Source organism: Tauraco erythrolophus, chromosome 9 (assembly GCF_009769465.1).
Source record: "Tauraco erythrolophus isolate bTauEry1 chromosome 9, bTauEry1.pri, whole genome shotgun sequence".
NCBI lineage: Eukaryota > Metazoa > Chordata > Aves > Musophagiformes > Musophagidae > Tauraco > Tauraco erythrolophus.
The window spans coordinates 26,572,137-26,587,710 of NC_141473.1; the positions used below are offsets into that span (position 1 = coordinate 26,572,137).

The following is a 15,574-nucleotide window of genomic DNA, read 5'->3' on the forward strand; positions in this document are numbered from 1 at the left end:
AATGAGATTCTGCAAATAGAGGAAGGAAGGAGTCTAGTCCTTAGAAACATTTCCTACCAGGATGTGACAATTTAATTGACAGGGATGCCAAGATAGTAATTTCTCTGCTAAATAAATTCCTTGTTTAAAGACTGAAATCTTCCATTAGTTGGTACCAAGCATCACTGAAAATCTACCTATTCACTTTAAAAAAAAATTGTTTATATACATCTTGTGGCATTAGGAGACAACAATTCAAGCCAGTGGTTTGTAAAAAGTAGCAGCATTGAATAAACAACAGAATAATCTTAATGAAGTGTATTAGAATAATCCTTATAATTTTCAAAATTAATAACCTTCATACTTTCCACCAAGAATTATTATTTTTGTGATTTTGTTTAGAACCTTTCTTAAAAGGTACATTAAGTACTGTTTTTTACTAAGAAAAATTAATCCAGATTAAAGCAGATATATTGGATTCACCATTGTGCTCCCATTTTGTAAAGGAGTATGGTGCAGAGATCCCTAAGTTTGTGTCAGAACTAGAATTAGTACAGACATATTGTATAGCAACACAAAGCTGCTTAATTGACTCTGCTGAGAAGTAGGACTAACTGGTATGGAAAATACTATTGATAAAGCTGGACTATTTTCTGACCTCAGATCTCTCCAAACAGCAGTGCACTGGACATACCATTTCATGTGGTACCAGTCTGGGACAGTGTCTGTTAGAGTGATGAACTGGGTAGCTTAGAAATGCTCTTAGTTTACGTTCCTCTCACAGCTGTGACCAGTATTCATTTTGCCTCCAGACACCTTCCCTATACCATGAATAGAGCAGAGGAAGCAAATAGGTAGTATCTTCAGTATAAGCCTTATTGACTTCCTCAGTGTCTTCCACTAGAACCGATCACGACACCATCCTTGCCTGACAAAACTCAGTGGTCTTTCCACTCCTTCCCCTTCCCTCACTACCTATGAAAGGAGTGGTGTTTCTTCCATCTTTCTTGATGCCTCTTATGTATGAAGTCATGTACGATTCCGTTGTGGACATATCTACCATTGCGTCTGCAAAGCTGTCCTGGATGGCGAGATCACTGGAAATCTGCTTCAGACAGACAGTTAACACTAGTACTCTCCAGCTTTGGAATGAAGACATGATTTTTGTCACTCTACATGTAAGATCAAATGACAACTAAGTGTCCATGGCACAGGCAGAATGCAACAGTTATAGAATGCACTGTCAAGGGAAAGCACACAATGGTATATGCTATGGTCCGTTGTGTGCACTAGATCCTGTTTGACCCCACTGCTTCTGGCAAAGTTGTAGTCTCTGTTGATCAGTTGTTTTGTTGAGGATGTCACAAGCCTTCCTCTCGCACTATCTTAATTATTTCCTGTTTGACCAAATGCTAAAAGCAATTAATTTTACTAATCATGCACTTCAGGATCTCAAACACATGGATACTTCATTATGTTTGATTCTACATTGCTGAAATGGGGGTCAGGTCAGCTGCTAATGCAGAATAAAGCAAATTTTTTCAACTTAGGGATATATCTGGGTAGTTTCTAACCTCAATTAAACTACTAAGGAGTATTTACCAAAAAAAAAAAAAGACAAATACATATGTGTGGGAAGAAAGTAGGGTAAGAGAGAAGGAAGAGAAAACAAAGTAAAAGTGTGCAAGCAGAGTACATTAAATTGAGGTTGCTGAATTTAAACTGCAGCCGGGAGTTAAAACGTTGTCTGAAAAATCCAGAGAAACCTATAGTTAAAACACTCTTCTATCCCCATTGACAGAGCAGTCAATAAGCTGGAAGCAGTACATAGATTAGGTGGCCCACAGAAAGCTTAAGCATCCCAGAGAAGTCTCCTATTTGTCAGTTTTGCTCTCTCTAAGCAAAACAATCGAATAAAGGCTTCTAGAATGCAGTGCCCAAAAATCATTATACAATTCATTCGTTTCACAGAAGACAATTGCCCAACAAATAACTGTATTTTGTTGGTCTGAAATTGAAACATAAGTGGATATCAGGTTTTATTCTATTTGACACTTTTGACCTGGATATGTTGGGCATCCAGAAGCTTTGCCATTGTACTTTAAAAAGTTTTTTAAAAGATCTTCAGAAAAGCACCACCTTATGTGCTTCAGTGGTGACATATTAAAGAAAAACTTGTTAAAATTAATGAGAACACTCACCACAATGTTAAGAAGGAAAAGGTATTGTCCTCACTTCAAGGGAGCTCAAAGTAGAACTTGAGTTTTCACACCACTTGGCTCCTCTCCACAAAGAAAATCTCTGCCTTAGTTATTTGTGTTATGCTTGACACATTTAAGCTACAAAGGTATGGCTTGAAACTCACGCAATATAGAGCTGACATCCTTGTATTCAAGAATGCCTTTTGGTGGTGCTACCACCTACCTGAACATCAATATGTACAGATGTCAACAGTGAAACATCTGATTTTGAGTCACGTAGGGTTTGTTTTAGAACATACATTTCAGACATTACAGACAGCTAGGCTGGCTCACATGGAGTTACTCCAGCATAATATCTCAACCGTTGCAGTAATGGCAAACCTAAAATTAGTTTGGCGAAAAGCAGCAAATATGTAGTCCTAGAGCTTTAAAATGCTATTGATACTTCAGAATATCATCCTCCCAAAATAACTGAATTCAACAGAATAATATTCTATTACGTCTCTTTCTATTGGTTTCTTCTGTACTAGGCTACCAATTTGCCTGTTACAGCACTGACAGTGTCCAGCTTGATATGAAAACAAGGGTGGAGTATGAATGATATCAAAGAGAGGATATTCCTAGTTACACCAGTTTGTATCAAACCATCACATACCTCAAAAGGTCAGGATGAAACTTCCTACTGCCTCGCCAAAACTACAACACTATAGGATAATATTGGTGTAAATCTAAAAAAATATTGAGATGCGTTGCAGATTTTTACTGGCTCACCCTATCTTGGGAGAAATCTATCAAACTCAGGAACCGGAAATCTGAACAGACATGCAAGATATAATGGTCATACTAATTCATTCACAGTTGTTCAGAAGTGTTCCTGTCAGTCTCCTAAGACACGTTTTTTTCCTCCTGCAAACTATATTTATTTTGGCAAATATTCTTCCCCTACTATTTCTTATCCTAGTCTTGAACTTGAAAGATTCTACATATGCCAAATGAACATAAAAACTACAATTTTGCAACAGCATGTATAATCTCAACACAGAAGAGCAGTTTTTTTTTTCTCTATACATTCTACAGATCCAATGTGACTGTGTTCAATCTAGTTTACATAAGATCTTTTTCTCATTATTCAGTTATTTTGGTAGACCATGCACTATTATAAGTTCTTCGCGCTCAGGCAATGAACCAAGCACTGATTTGAAGTAGATGAATGGAGTAATTTAAAGATGTATAATTGCTGCAGGAAGGAGAGAAAGGATAATTTACTAGAATACTCACTTTGATGAATCTATGAAGTATATTACAAGAGCACCAATACTAAGAGCGAAGACTAAGACAACCTAAAAAAGAAAAGAAAAGTCATTATTTAACAGTGTTAAAGTGAAACATCCATTCTTTTACACACAAAAAAAAAGACAAGAAAAATAAATCATAAACTAGTAACATTTTATTTCAGTTGTCATTTTCATTAGAAAGCTACTCCTACTTGAATTTCAAAAACTACATATTATCATAGAATGCTTTCTTGCATTGAAAAAGAGACATCAACAAGTTAAATTGTAGCTCAAGGAAACCTAGTATACAATCAGATCCTAGACCCTAACCTCTGCTAAACTATAGTCTTTAATTTCAAATGGCAAGCAATCCTAATGCACAGCATTCAAATCACACTGTATCAGACCCATCCTTCAGAACTGCAGTAAGTTTTTGCTCATTGGTAGGTAAACAAAGAGTGATGACAGATTAGGCTGAATTTCCATTTATATGCATGGCTGTGAAATCCACAGGATAACTGTAAGGCTGTGTAAAAAAATACATATTTACTCTGCACTCTTGTCCACTGAGACTATAGTTTCAAACAGGTTCAAATATCATCTTGATGCAGCATGTCCTGATACAATAAACACATACTCCAGCCACCTTGTAGTGCCAACGTTTCCCTCTCTTTTGATCTGTTGAAGTTTTTGAACCAAATCATTCTGTTAAGTCTAGCATCCAGCCCTTATTAAAAAGGTAGATCTTGCTTTTCTAGGTAGTGCAGCAGAAGCTGATATAATCACATCTCCACCTCTCTCATTTTTTTTTTCCCCCTGAACATAAAAGCCAATATAATTATCTGTTTTTCTGGCTCCCAAAGATTCTCCAACATTGTAGGAATATTTAGTTTAACATCCTACTAAAGAAGGTCTGCATGTACACAGGACAGCATAACTGAAATTTCAGCATTCAAATTTTGGCTTGAAGAATCAAGAAGCGCACAATAGTTTGCATACTCATTGTGATGTAGCTATCTGATATCCTTACTCCAGGTTTCTGTCTCTTGAAAAATGCCATCCACTGGGTAATTGGAATCTGAAAACATTAACCCAATAAGCTATTTTTTTTATATCTTAGAATGCAATTCTTCTGGAAGAAATCAGAAAAGATTCCTGTCTGCTGTACTGAGGATGGGGAACAGATGGAAAATTATGTCTCCTGCAGCTCATCTTATCTGCTGGTCTACAGAATCAAAACAAAATGTCCCTTAGTCTTCTAGCAGGCACGTCTCCAGTAGTTGCTTAGAAGTAATGTCACTTAAAATAAACCCAGAGAATTGATCGCTTGGGATTGGGTAAACCAGGGTAATAACTAAGGGGACACACAGCTCCTCAAACTGCCAGTTAAATACTACTTCTGCCTGAAGTTTAAGACACTATCTAAACAACTGCATGAAATAAACTAGTGGTGTCATTCCAATTCTGACTGAGCAGGCTTATTAATCCGTATGAATACCATAACTAATGCATGCTACCATCACTATTGCTACTTTTGTTGACAGTCTCAACTGTTCAAGCAACAGATGGGCCCTGAAACAAAAATTTCTTCATTCAATACAGGCTTCAGACTTTTTTCTGAAGCTGCGTATTAGAAAGGAGCCTGACAGTCATAGCGCAAACAATACAAGGGAACGTGTAATGTGTCAATTCTAAGCAGGCTTACTGAAACAGCAATGTAGAAGCTGCTCTACTCTCAGCTATCACTCAATGCTGTAATGGCAGTATCTGAAACAAGGTATAATTATATAACCAAACTCTGGAGCTCTGCAGGGCCAAACTCAAGCAGGCACATATTTTCCAATAAAAGACAGACTAATTTTAAACACACGTTTTCAATCTTCCATAGTTTTAAAGTCAAGTATTAATGGTGATGTTTTACCCTACATTCTGTGGAATCATTTATATACTAATAGCATCATCAAGACCACTATTCAATACAAGTAACTCCTTAGATAAAAGCCAAACCAAACAAACACAAACCAAAACAAAACACAATCACTAAGTCAAAAAACACACACACACACCCCCCCCAAAAAAAACCCCAAATCGAAACAACAGATTCACCCTATAGCGGGAGTTTTGAGATGAAGAATGCCAAAAAGACCATTTCATGCTGAAAATAAAATTTGAGAAACTAAACTTGTAACCTGTTTAGGACTATGACACTTTTCTCGTTCTTTCAAGTTTTGCAAATCACGCAAGTAAAGCTGGACTTTCATTTTCCATTTCACACAGCAAGTCTTAGATTACGACATTCAGTCATTGCCCACTAGTCAAAGGAGTCATCTAGAAGAAAACCAGCATAACTGCATACCAGTCTTGCTTTTTTTTTTTTTTTTATATCCAATCTCTTAATAATCATCACTGTGCTGCTTATATAATGTTATCTAGATTCTGGGTAAGATATTCCAAGACACTTATAAGGAATTTAAATGTTCTATGACAATTCATACAACTGCCACTAAAATGCAAATATCTACATTTTGCAAGAAGGTCCAGATTCCCATGCTACACCAAACATTGAGATACGTATGCAAAACTACACCATTCCTCTACTGTAATATATAACTGATTTTAGATCTAGGCTTGTTTTCTCTCCTGTGCCTAAAAACACATACCTAACATTGCAATTCAGAACATCCTGAAAATCAACGAAAAGGCATCAGAAGATAATAGAATCTTAAACTTTATTTTATCCTGCTAGCAGAAAAACATATTTTTCCTTTGCTAAGCAACAGAGGTATTGAGCTAAACTTGAATACATCAAGTGTGTAGAAAAAGCAGGGCCTGAACCAATCAAGTCAGAGTTCTATCAAAATACCAAAAAAAAAAAAAATAATACCCTTCCATACTACATAAGTACATTTGATAGACTCAGGTGCAAATTTTTCTCTATATTTCCATCTGAAAAAGCTGAATGCAACCAGGTTATTCAGACCAAGGGAGACAATTATTGAGTTAAGATCTAGATGCATATAAGAGTCTTTGCTAGATTGTCATGGGAGAGAATACGTATTTTGGGGAACTTGCTACACTCGAAGAGAGGTACGAACTTGGAGAGATACCTCAAACTCATAGCAATTTGAATCTAAGGGAGGAAAAAAGCATATATGTGTGTAAATTATTGCCTTTTTTGTTAACCAGGCCATGGGGAGAAGCTTGCTTGTTCTGTTTATTATTCCAATACATTTGGCACAACTTTGCGATTGCCACATATCTACTGTAACTTCTTTGTGTCTGGAAGAGAATCTTTTAATTTATAATAACTTACTGTTTGTTTAAGATTGAGTAATGTGAAGTCACACACTAGCAGCTACACTGACTAAGCACTTAGTATCACGGTAAAAATAAGCACCAATCTGATTAAAGGAAAGAAGGGGAAAAACATGGAATAGTTGCTGCATATCCTTAAATCTTTCCTTACTAAAAAAAAAAAAAAAAATCCAGCCACAGAGTTCAACAAAAGCATGCAATGCCTTTTTGAGGCAGGAGTCAGAGAAATTGCAGATAAAATCCACTTGAAGAAAACTGTAAAAAATAATGTTTTGCTCTCCACTGCTAGCAAGATGCTCCAGAAGAGCTTTGGCTGCTCTGTTGCAGTCAAACTTTACACATTCACGTTAAGGACAGAAAAGAAAAAAAAGACAAAAAACCAAAACAAAACCTTGGAAATTTTAATAAGGGTACAGCGACATAATAAAACCGCAGGGAAAGTACAGGCATGGAGAAAACACGCCCAGAACTGAGCCCTGCTAAGGGTACAGGGGATCAGGCCGGGAACAAACGGGCGCTCCCGGTTATCCACCAGGTGGCGCCGTTTCCCCTCCCAGCGCACGGAGCCGCCGGCCGGGCTCCCCGGGGCGCGGCGTTTTTCAACCCTCAGCCTACCGCACTGCTTAGAATATATCAGCTTGCTCGTTATTAGTATTTTTAGAATTTCATTTAATTTTAATGTCTACATCCACACAGTAAATTCTGTTAACGAGCTACTGAGCTTTTTCATATGATCCTTTAAAATAAAGCTCCATTTAGCTTTTGTACTTCAAATTACTTGGGGAGAACACAAATTATTTCTTATGACCATAAAAGCCACATCCTCAAGGATCCACTAACTTTGGAACACTAAAGTTTGCATAAGTAAGATGTCAATAGCCTGAGGGTTCCACCAGATTTTAATGAAAAGTTACATACTTTAACTATAAACACCAAACCTCCTTTAACCATAAAAATGGAAATTGATTAGATTTCTTCTGCAGACGAATGGAATTTACTTTTCTGGATTTGTTAGGAATGAAAATCTGCATTTCTAAGGACATACCAGCTGCAAATTACATTTCAGAAAGCAGGAATTACTTATTCCTTGTTTGGCAATCCCAGCATTAATTTGCAGACTCTAGGATATGCACCAGCATCTGTGCAATTATTGCGGTTTGACAAAAGTAAGACTTGAGTAAGTCTAGATCACAGAAGAGCCAAATGCCTTACTTAAACTGGGGTCTCATTAACTGATACCCTATATCCAAACAACAAAATTCAGAAAGCATTCCATGTAGGCAAAGCCGTAAGTTGTAAGAAAGTATGCATTGCAGCTGATATAAACAGCGGTATAATTAATATCTCTTAGGTTACTATATACATAAATTAAGTGCTGTTTACCACAATGCAATATGAATTCTTTCTCTACAAGTCCCTTTTTTTTTTGATAGCACTTCATTAAGATGTTTTATTATCGTTGGACATATCACAGTGAACTAAAGCAGCTGCATGATGTTAAATTATACAATTCATACTAGTTCATCCAACAAAATGGTCTTCAGAACTTTGTGATTTGTCAAGACAAATAAAATGTCATATATTTTTATAGAAATCAATAGTAAACTTCTGTTTAGAGACTTTTTTCCCACTATATCCTGATACCCAGGAGTGAAGATCTCTAAAATCAATCCGCAGGACCTAGTATCATGCTCTGGATGGAGCTGTACACTGACTTTTCTCTGGGCTTAAACACATCGCCCCGTCTCCAGTCTTTCTGTCTCTGCTTCTTTTACTGGTCCCTCCCAGGCTGATGTATAACTGACTAAATTGACAAAAGCAAAAGTACAAAATATCCACTATCTACTCTATGAGGTCATGAATTCCCAGAGGCTCTTAGAAGGCCATTCTACCTCATTCAGGTTTGCAAGATCATACCTCTTCTTCATGAAAAGCTCTCTTAAAATCTTCCAGAACAACTGCATATGATGCCAGCTTCTCTTTAAAGAAAACTAACCATGCACCAGTAGCTGCAAGCCACCTTACAAGACCAAATCAGCAAATGCAAGCAAATGAGGGCTGAAGTGGTTGAACAGGAGAAAGATAAAGGGATAAAATAATGAAAAGACAAAATAAGATTACATCTTGTTTCTACCAGCAATACATAATAAAAGTTCAAATAAGGATTCTAAGAAACTGGGAAATTTCCTGTCATTTACCTTTTATTCACAATATAGGGAAATAGATTTTGCAGTTAATGTACTCCCTGTGTAAGAGCTGTACTTGATAGAACATAATACTATGAAGAAGCAGCAGTGATATATGCACTGGCTCTCATGTGAGTACAAGCAAAGTGCCAATTCTACAGTCAGCACCTGATGTTGACGACAGGATGCATGCTAACAGCTATGAATCTTAAGGGATGTGTGTACTAGGCAGTGTGCTAGCTAGCAAATCTGTCTCAGTGACTTATTGATCCTGCCATTTTGCATGCAGAAAAGGCAGGTGGTGCAGGGGGAAAAAAAAACGACAAAAAAACTTACACAAAAAAAAAAAAACAACCCACATTTCTACTATTTCTTTCATGCTTTGAATACCAGATAGGATTTAGCATCCAATTCTAGAAGGAACTAAGCACCTCCAAGCTAGACATTGAGCAACCCCATATTTCAGGAAAGTCAGAAAAGGCTTGAGAAGACACAACTCTGAAGAGCCTTTACTAACTCTTAGTTTTGAGCCTGAAGCAATTAAATTAATAAATCCAAACTTTACAACTTTGATAGCCACATTAAAAACTTCTCAGAAACCCAAAGACTTGAAAACAAATGCAGGTTACTTCCTTTCAATTACATTTTCTGCTTTTTGATTTTGTTTACCTTTATTACAGAAGGAGTTAACTAAAAAGTTAATTAGCCATTGAATTCTACAGTAATAAAATTAGTCACCAACATGTATTTAAAAGGGTACTGAAAACTTTGGCAGCTTTATGAGGTTCTTTGCGATATAAATTTTCCTTTTCAGCAAAGCTCACATAGACTTACCATTTACCAAGAAAAGTCAAAGTTTATCTGAAAGAGGAGGCGAAGGGGAGTAAGAAATGGCTATTTGATAAACCAATAGACAATAAGGCCTCAGTGAACTTCTCTAGAAAAATTCATAGCAAGGATTTCATTTTAAAAATAAAAGGCAGCAGTAAAGTAGGTCAACATGAGCTCTGGATGATGATCATGGGCAATCAGAAGACTTGATTATTATCCCTAGTTCTGCTACTCATGTCGTGTGTGACCTAAAGCATATTACTTGACCTCTCCAGGCTTCCAGTTCTCTCTCTTGCTTTCATTTGGCAAGGATACTGCATGTCAACTCATTAGAGCAACAGCTGTCTTTCATTATAGGTGTTTGCAATGGATCTAGCACAGCTGAGACCACTACTGCTGCCACAATACTAATAAAAAGCCTGAGTAGGACACTCTGTTCAGCACTATATATGAGAGCAAAGGGACTTTATTTATTCAAGTGTTTTATTTAAATAGAAAGGTGTCAATATCTCTAAGATAAACTTCTTGTTTCTCTTTCTGGAGTTATTTTTTTGGTCCCATTAAGCCACTACCAGTATAGTAGGGTTTTAATTTATTACTGAAATGAAAATTATGTAAATTATTGTAAATATATCTTTTAAAATACAGTTCATATTTAACGCATCTCTTTACAGACTTGTGTAACTGTGATAAGAAATATATTACTGGGGAGAGAAAACGGACACAACAGATACAGAAGAGTTATTAAGAAAAAAAAAATAGCAACATATTCAGTTTCCACATATTGAACTTATGCATCAAAACAGCAATTTGAGTATTATCTGAGAGGTACAGGTAAGATACATGGTAATGGCTTGAATCACTGTGATTCATCGCTATTCATAACTGTAGTAAATAAGTAAGGTAACAGGTCACTAGGAGTAGAATATGCAACATCTCTGAATAAAAACTACACGTAACAGAATTAGCAAATCCAGCCTGTCTGCCAGCAGCTGCATTTTATTCACCCTCCAATAAAGATTCAACTTTCTTACATACAGTTTCACAGACTATCTCTCATTTGAGCAGACTGCTTGAAATTAAGAAGAATCTTCCTTATTAAAGTGATGCTGTAGGATCAAAATTCAAAAATCGTTAGGATAGACATCAGACTCAAGAATATGAAAAACTAATGCAGGAAATAAACCAAAGAAAATTAGTATCTTAATGCTGTTTTGTCTTCCACACCATTCCCAATCTCTTTTGAGGAAAAATTTTTTAAAAGAAGAAATATCTTTGCTACGTCCTGTTCTGTACGTGCTTCTAATACGTGTTAATATTTCAGCCTTATTTTTCTTTCTTTATAAAAAGTGATTTTTTTCTTGACTTTCCACTGACATATTGACAATAAAATGAAAATTTCTGTTCAATCCATAAATTTGAGAAGACTGAGATTTTCTCATTAGTGAAAAAATACAAGACAAAGTCCCATCTGTTAATGGTGCTCTGTAGCTTGAAATTAATTAAGTTTGCTGGGAGAGTGCCTGGCAATATGACTAATTAGAGTGCATGCAACTTTTCCAATTCAGTATTTAATTCAGTCAAAAAAATAGCAGTACCTTCTATCACAACGTGCCATTTTCTAGAGTTAAATGCATGGCATTATATGCATGTAAATATGTGTGTAAGCACGCATATATGTATTTTTTTTTCCCCTCCAACCTGAAAGATCCTTTCTCCTGATTACTTAGCAGTCATCCAGATCACCTCCCATTAATGTCAACAAAAATAAAATTCACTTTTTGTATATTGGTAAAATCATAACTCACAGTGATTTCCAGTGGATGTATGTCTGGCTCTACAGTGACACTGAGCAAAAAGATTTGTATTGGTTATAGTTACCTGGAAACTCTTCCAGTTGTCAACATTCTCATTTCCACTGCCTCACAGTCTGACTGTAGCTAAGGGCCATCAGTTATGTCATTTTAGAGAAATGAGGACTGACCTGTCAAACAATCAAATCGTGCTAACTGAAAAACAAACAAGCTCAATTTCGAAACTACTCACAGGCAAAAGAATCCAGCCCTAGAGCACGGTCCTCCTACTACACATAACACAGCAGGAGAGTAGCACTCGTAATGGTGGTTGTTTATTCACAGTCCCATCCCCAGTGCTAGGCCTCTGCTTATTCTGTCATGCCCTGAAATGCAGTATATAGTAATTAATTTTTTTTTGTTTGTTTCTATGTTCCTACATTGTAACAGGAGGCTTTTTATCTCCAGATGAAGAACTGGAACCAAATAACTTCAGATGGAAATCTTTGTTCTAATAATACCTCATTCCACCTCTGGATAAAGAAATTGATCAAAGTGAGATGAAGAAGCAAGAAAAGACTCTTTGCACTTTCTGGTATAGCACCTACACAAAAAATTCTCCACCTGTGCATGGAACATCTCAAAAAGCACAGAAGTGTACTAACTTATGGAAAAAATCAAAAAAGACAAGATATGGCCCCAAAAACATAACCGGAATCTCTATAATAATTTAGAAAATAATCTACAATGGTTCAACATCAGGGAAATTAATCATCTGAAACAAACAGGAAATAAAGTCTATACCAGTAAAAAGTAATCATTTGCCAACAGTTAACCCAGACCCGTATCTGAAATATCCCAATACAGAACTGAAAATTAGTAAACTAAAAAAAAATTTTTTATATATATATAGGCAAATACTATCTTTTTTTAAATGAAGCAATTTTCAATTACTTAATTGGTATTTGTTTAAAAAAAAATAAAATCAAACAAACAAACCAAAAAAGCCACCCAAGCAAACAAATTTTACTGCTGCTCTTCTCTTTACTTCAATATACTGTACTCCTCACCAGTTGTTATCAGCAATTTGTTAACTGAACAATAACATAACAGAACGTCCAAGAAATTGTCAAGGAAAAAACAAGGTGAAAAACAAAGAACGGTGGTAAAAATGCCAAGAAAGAATAATATAATAGGGTAAAGAAAATGCTGTGTCTTTTAAATGTTTAAATCAGAAATACTCTTCTGGAGATAAGGGTTTGGGGTAAAAAAACACACTAGCAAGTGCTCTCAGGAATGAATGAAGTTGCAAATGTGGACCTTCTGAGAATTTAAGTCCGATCCTGCAATCTACAGTGTGTTGTTACAGTATTATATATATTAACACTGCTGCTAAAAGAACTTTAAGATTTATTGCCATGTCATAAGAGTTTACTAAAAGGAACTACATTTCTTTGTGAATGGATGACTTCAAGGATTATATTTAATGAAATTATTTATGTTACACATTCAAATTAACATCAGATTGCATGTCAAACAAAAGGAATCCTCATATTCTTCAGTTATTTGGACATTAGAGTCTGACATGCAACCTATACAACAGACAGTCATGTCAAGAAATGTTGAAAGAGGAATTAGAGAAGGACTCATTAAAAGAGGTTACTTCCTTTTGCTAAGGTTTTATAATTGGATGGGTTGGGTAAATTCATTTACTCAGATTTCCTGTTATCATTCCTGAATTTTCAAATAAGCAGAACTCCACAAACACAGAAACAATTACTTGCCTTTTCAATTGTTTAGGTTCTTAGTCACAAGAACTCACACATACAGCAAAGGGGAATGTAGCTGCGAAAGCAAGCTCTGAAAAAATGGAAAGCTCTTGGCTTCAGTAAAGCCTAGTGAAAAGTAAAGCCTTTCATTCAAGAAAAAGACTGAATGAAGAAGAAATGGTCACATCATTCAGTATGCAAAAAAAGCCTTTGAATTCTTGTCAAGGAAGGTACTTAAAAGCAGGAAAACAAGACACAGTCTTCAGAAGGGAAAAGAATGACTGCTAAATGCATCCGATTAACAGCAAACAGTTTTCTGCTGCAGTACTCAACATTACAGCTCTCATCTTCCCTTTATTATTACCTAATGTGGTGGGTTTTTTCTTAAATCTTCTGTAACATAAAGATCGTTCCCAAAATTGTAATATTTCCACTTCCGTTTCCAGAACAAACAGTAAAACAGTTGCTGATACTTGCAAATGAACAAAGTCTTGTACTCATTGGTCAAGTTCTCCTGTAAGTCTAGGAAAATCCATAGCTGCTTCATAGACTTCTAAAGAGAGGTAGCCACCAACAACATGACTTTTTAATAGGGACCACTATACCTTCAGGGATTTGCAAGAGCTTGTTATACCTCAATTCACATTGCCTACTCAGTGATTAGGCACAGCTTACTGTCAACTTCATCAGAAGTTTTCTTATAGCAATTAAATGAAATATGAAACACTGGACATAAACGAACAAAATCAATGCGAGGAAACCACGCTAAATAGGGAGGTGCAAAACTATTGTTGATAGAGTTAAACACCACAGTATTTTTGAAAGTCACCTTCATAAGCCTGTTCTCCCTCCTTTTTCTGTGGCATTGTTTGTCCTTCAGTCATTTGTCGAAATTGATAGCTTTGACTGATAGCCACAGGAAAACATCTCTCATATCAATCTGCTTCGAAGACTGAAAAATTGACTTTTTCAATCATTATGAATAAATCTAAACCTATGTAATCACCTAGCTTTATATGAGAATTTGTGAATACGAAAACCTGCTACTAATTAGCCTACAAACTAAAACTATAGAGAGAGCAAGTCTGAGCAGCAACTGTAAATTGTAGCACTGACTAAATTTTAGTCATTGTGCAGATTTAAGATGTCTGATAATTCTGTGCAAGAGCATAAACCTCAACTTATTTGAAAACAGAAAATAAACCCAGCATAATACTTTTCCAGGGGCTATTTCAAAATATAATTCTAATCAGAACTCTCAATTTCCCATGGCAACATAAATATAAACAATGTGAGCTCTTTTGTTTTTAGACTAATTTAAACTGAAAAGCCTGACAATTAATTCTTTGTCACAGTCATTAATCATGAGATGTAAGATCTCTACGTAATTGGATAATAAAATTTAGCAATTTCACTGGAGCAGTTAAACCTAAAGTAGACAAATGTTCAGGGTTGTGGTGATCTTGAATTATGGGGAAGCATTCACTCATGTAAGAAAGCCATTTTCAACAGGCTTTGGAAGTAAACTGAACACGTTCATATAGTGGTTTCTGCTCCTTTAAAACATGAGCATAAATTTTCCTTTTATCTAATGTAAAATGTGCACAGAGTTATATGCTATTATAGTGAAATCTTGATTCACTATTTGGTGCAAGGCTGCACTGCTGCATGGAGGTTTCTTCACACCAGTATTTCAGAGAAAGGTACAGAAGCCTTTAATACCATCAGTTACAGGCACTGGTGATTTCCATACTGTCATCATCAAGGAAATGCGGATGGTATGTTACGAGTATTGTTAATCTGGAACTATGATTCAACATCATGTACCAAATGATGAAAAATTCACATGAGGTATGAAAGGGAATCAATGATTTGCAACTATAACTAAAGATCAAGGCAGCAGAGAAACAATATAGCAAGTGCTGATGTAGATAATGATCTAGCAAGCAAAGGTAGAAAGCTATTTTTACATAACAAATCTTTACTTGTGGCAAACATTTTTTCTATTTTTTGAGGGGTAAGATGGAAAGAGCAGTTGCTCTGTAAGGATGCAAAGACTGATTTATTCAGCAAACTTGTTTCCTGGACATGAGTTTTCCCGTGTTGCTATGTGGCTATAATTCTAAAACTGAAAGCTTTTTTATTAGCCTTTTTAATGTGGTTTAAAGATAAAAATCATATAATCATATGATTAAAGGCTTGCAGAACCAACTTCCAGTGTAACTC

At 35.8% G+C, this 15,574-nt stretch overlaps 1 protein-coding gene across 1 annotated transcript in view; it reads right to left on the reverse strand.

Annotated features, from left to right (window-relative positions):
* The window catches only part of KCNMA1 (potassium calcium-activated channel subfamily M alpha 1), a 518,368-nt gene that overhangs the window by 273,975 nt on the left and 228,819 nt on the right, over positions 1 to 15,574 (reverse strand). The window contains 1 exon segment of the mRNA XM_086616846.1: positions 3,459 to 3,520. Within this exon segment, the coding sequence (XP_086472972.1) occupies positions 3,459 to 3,520 (62 nt within the window).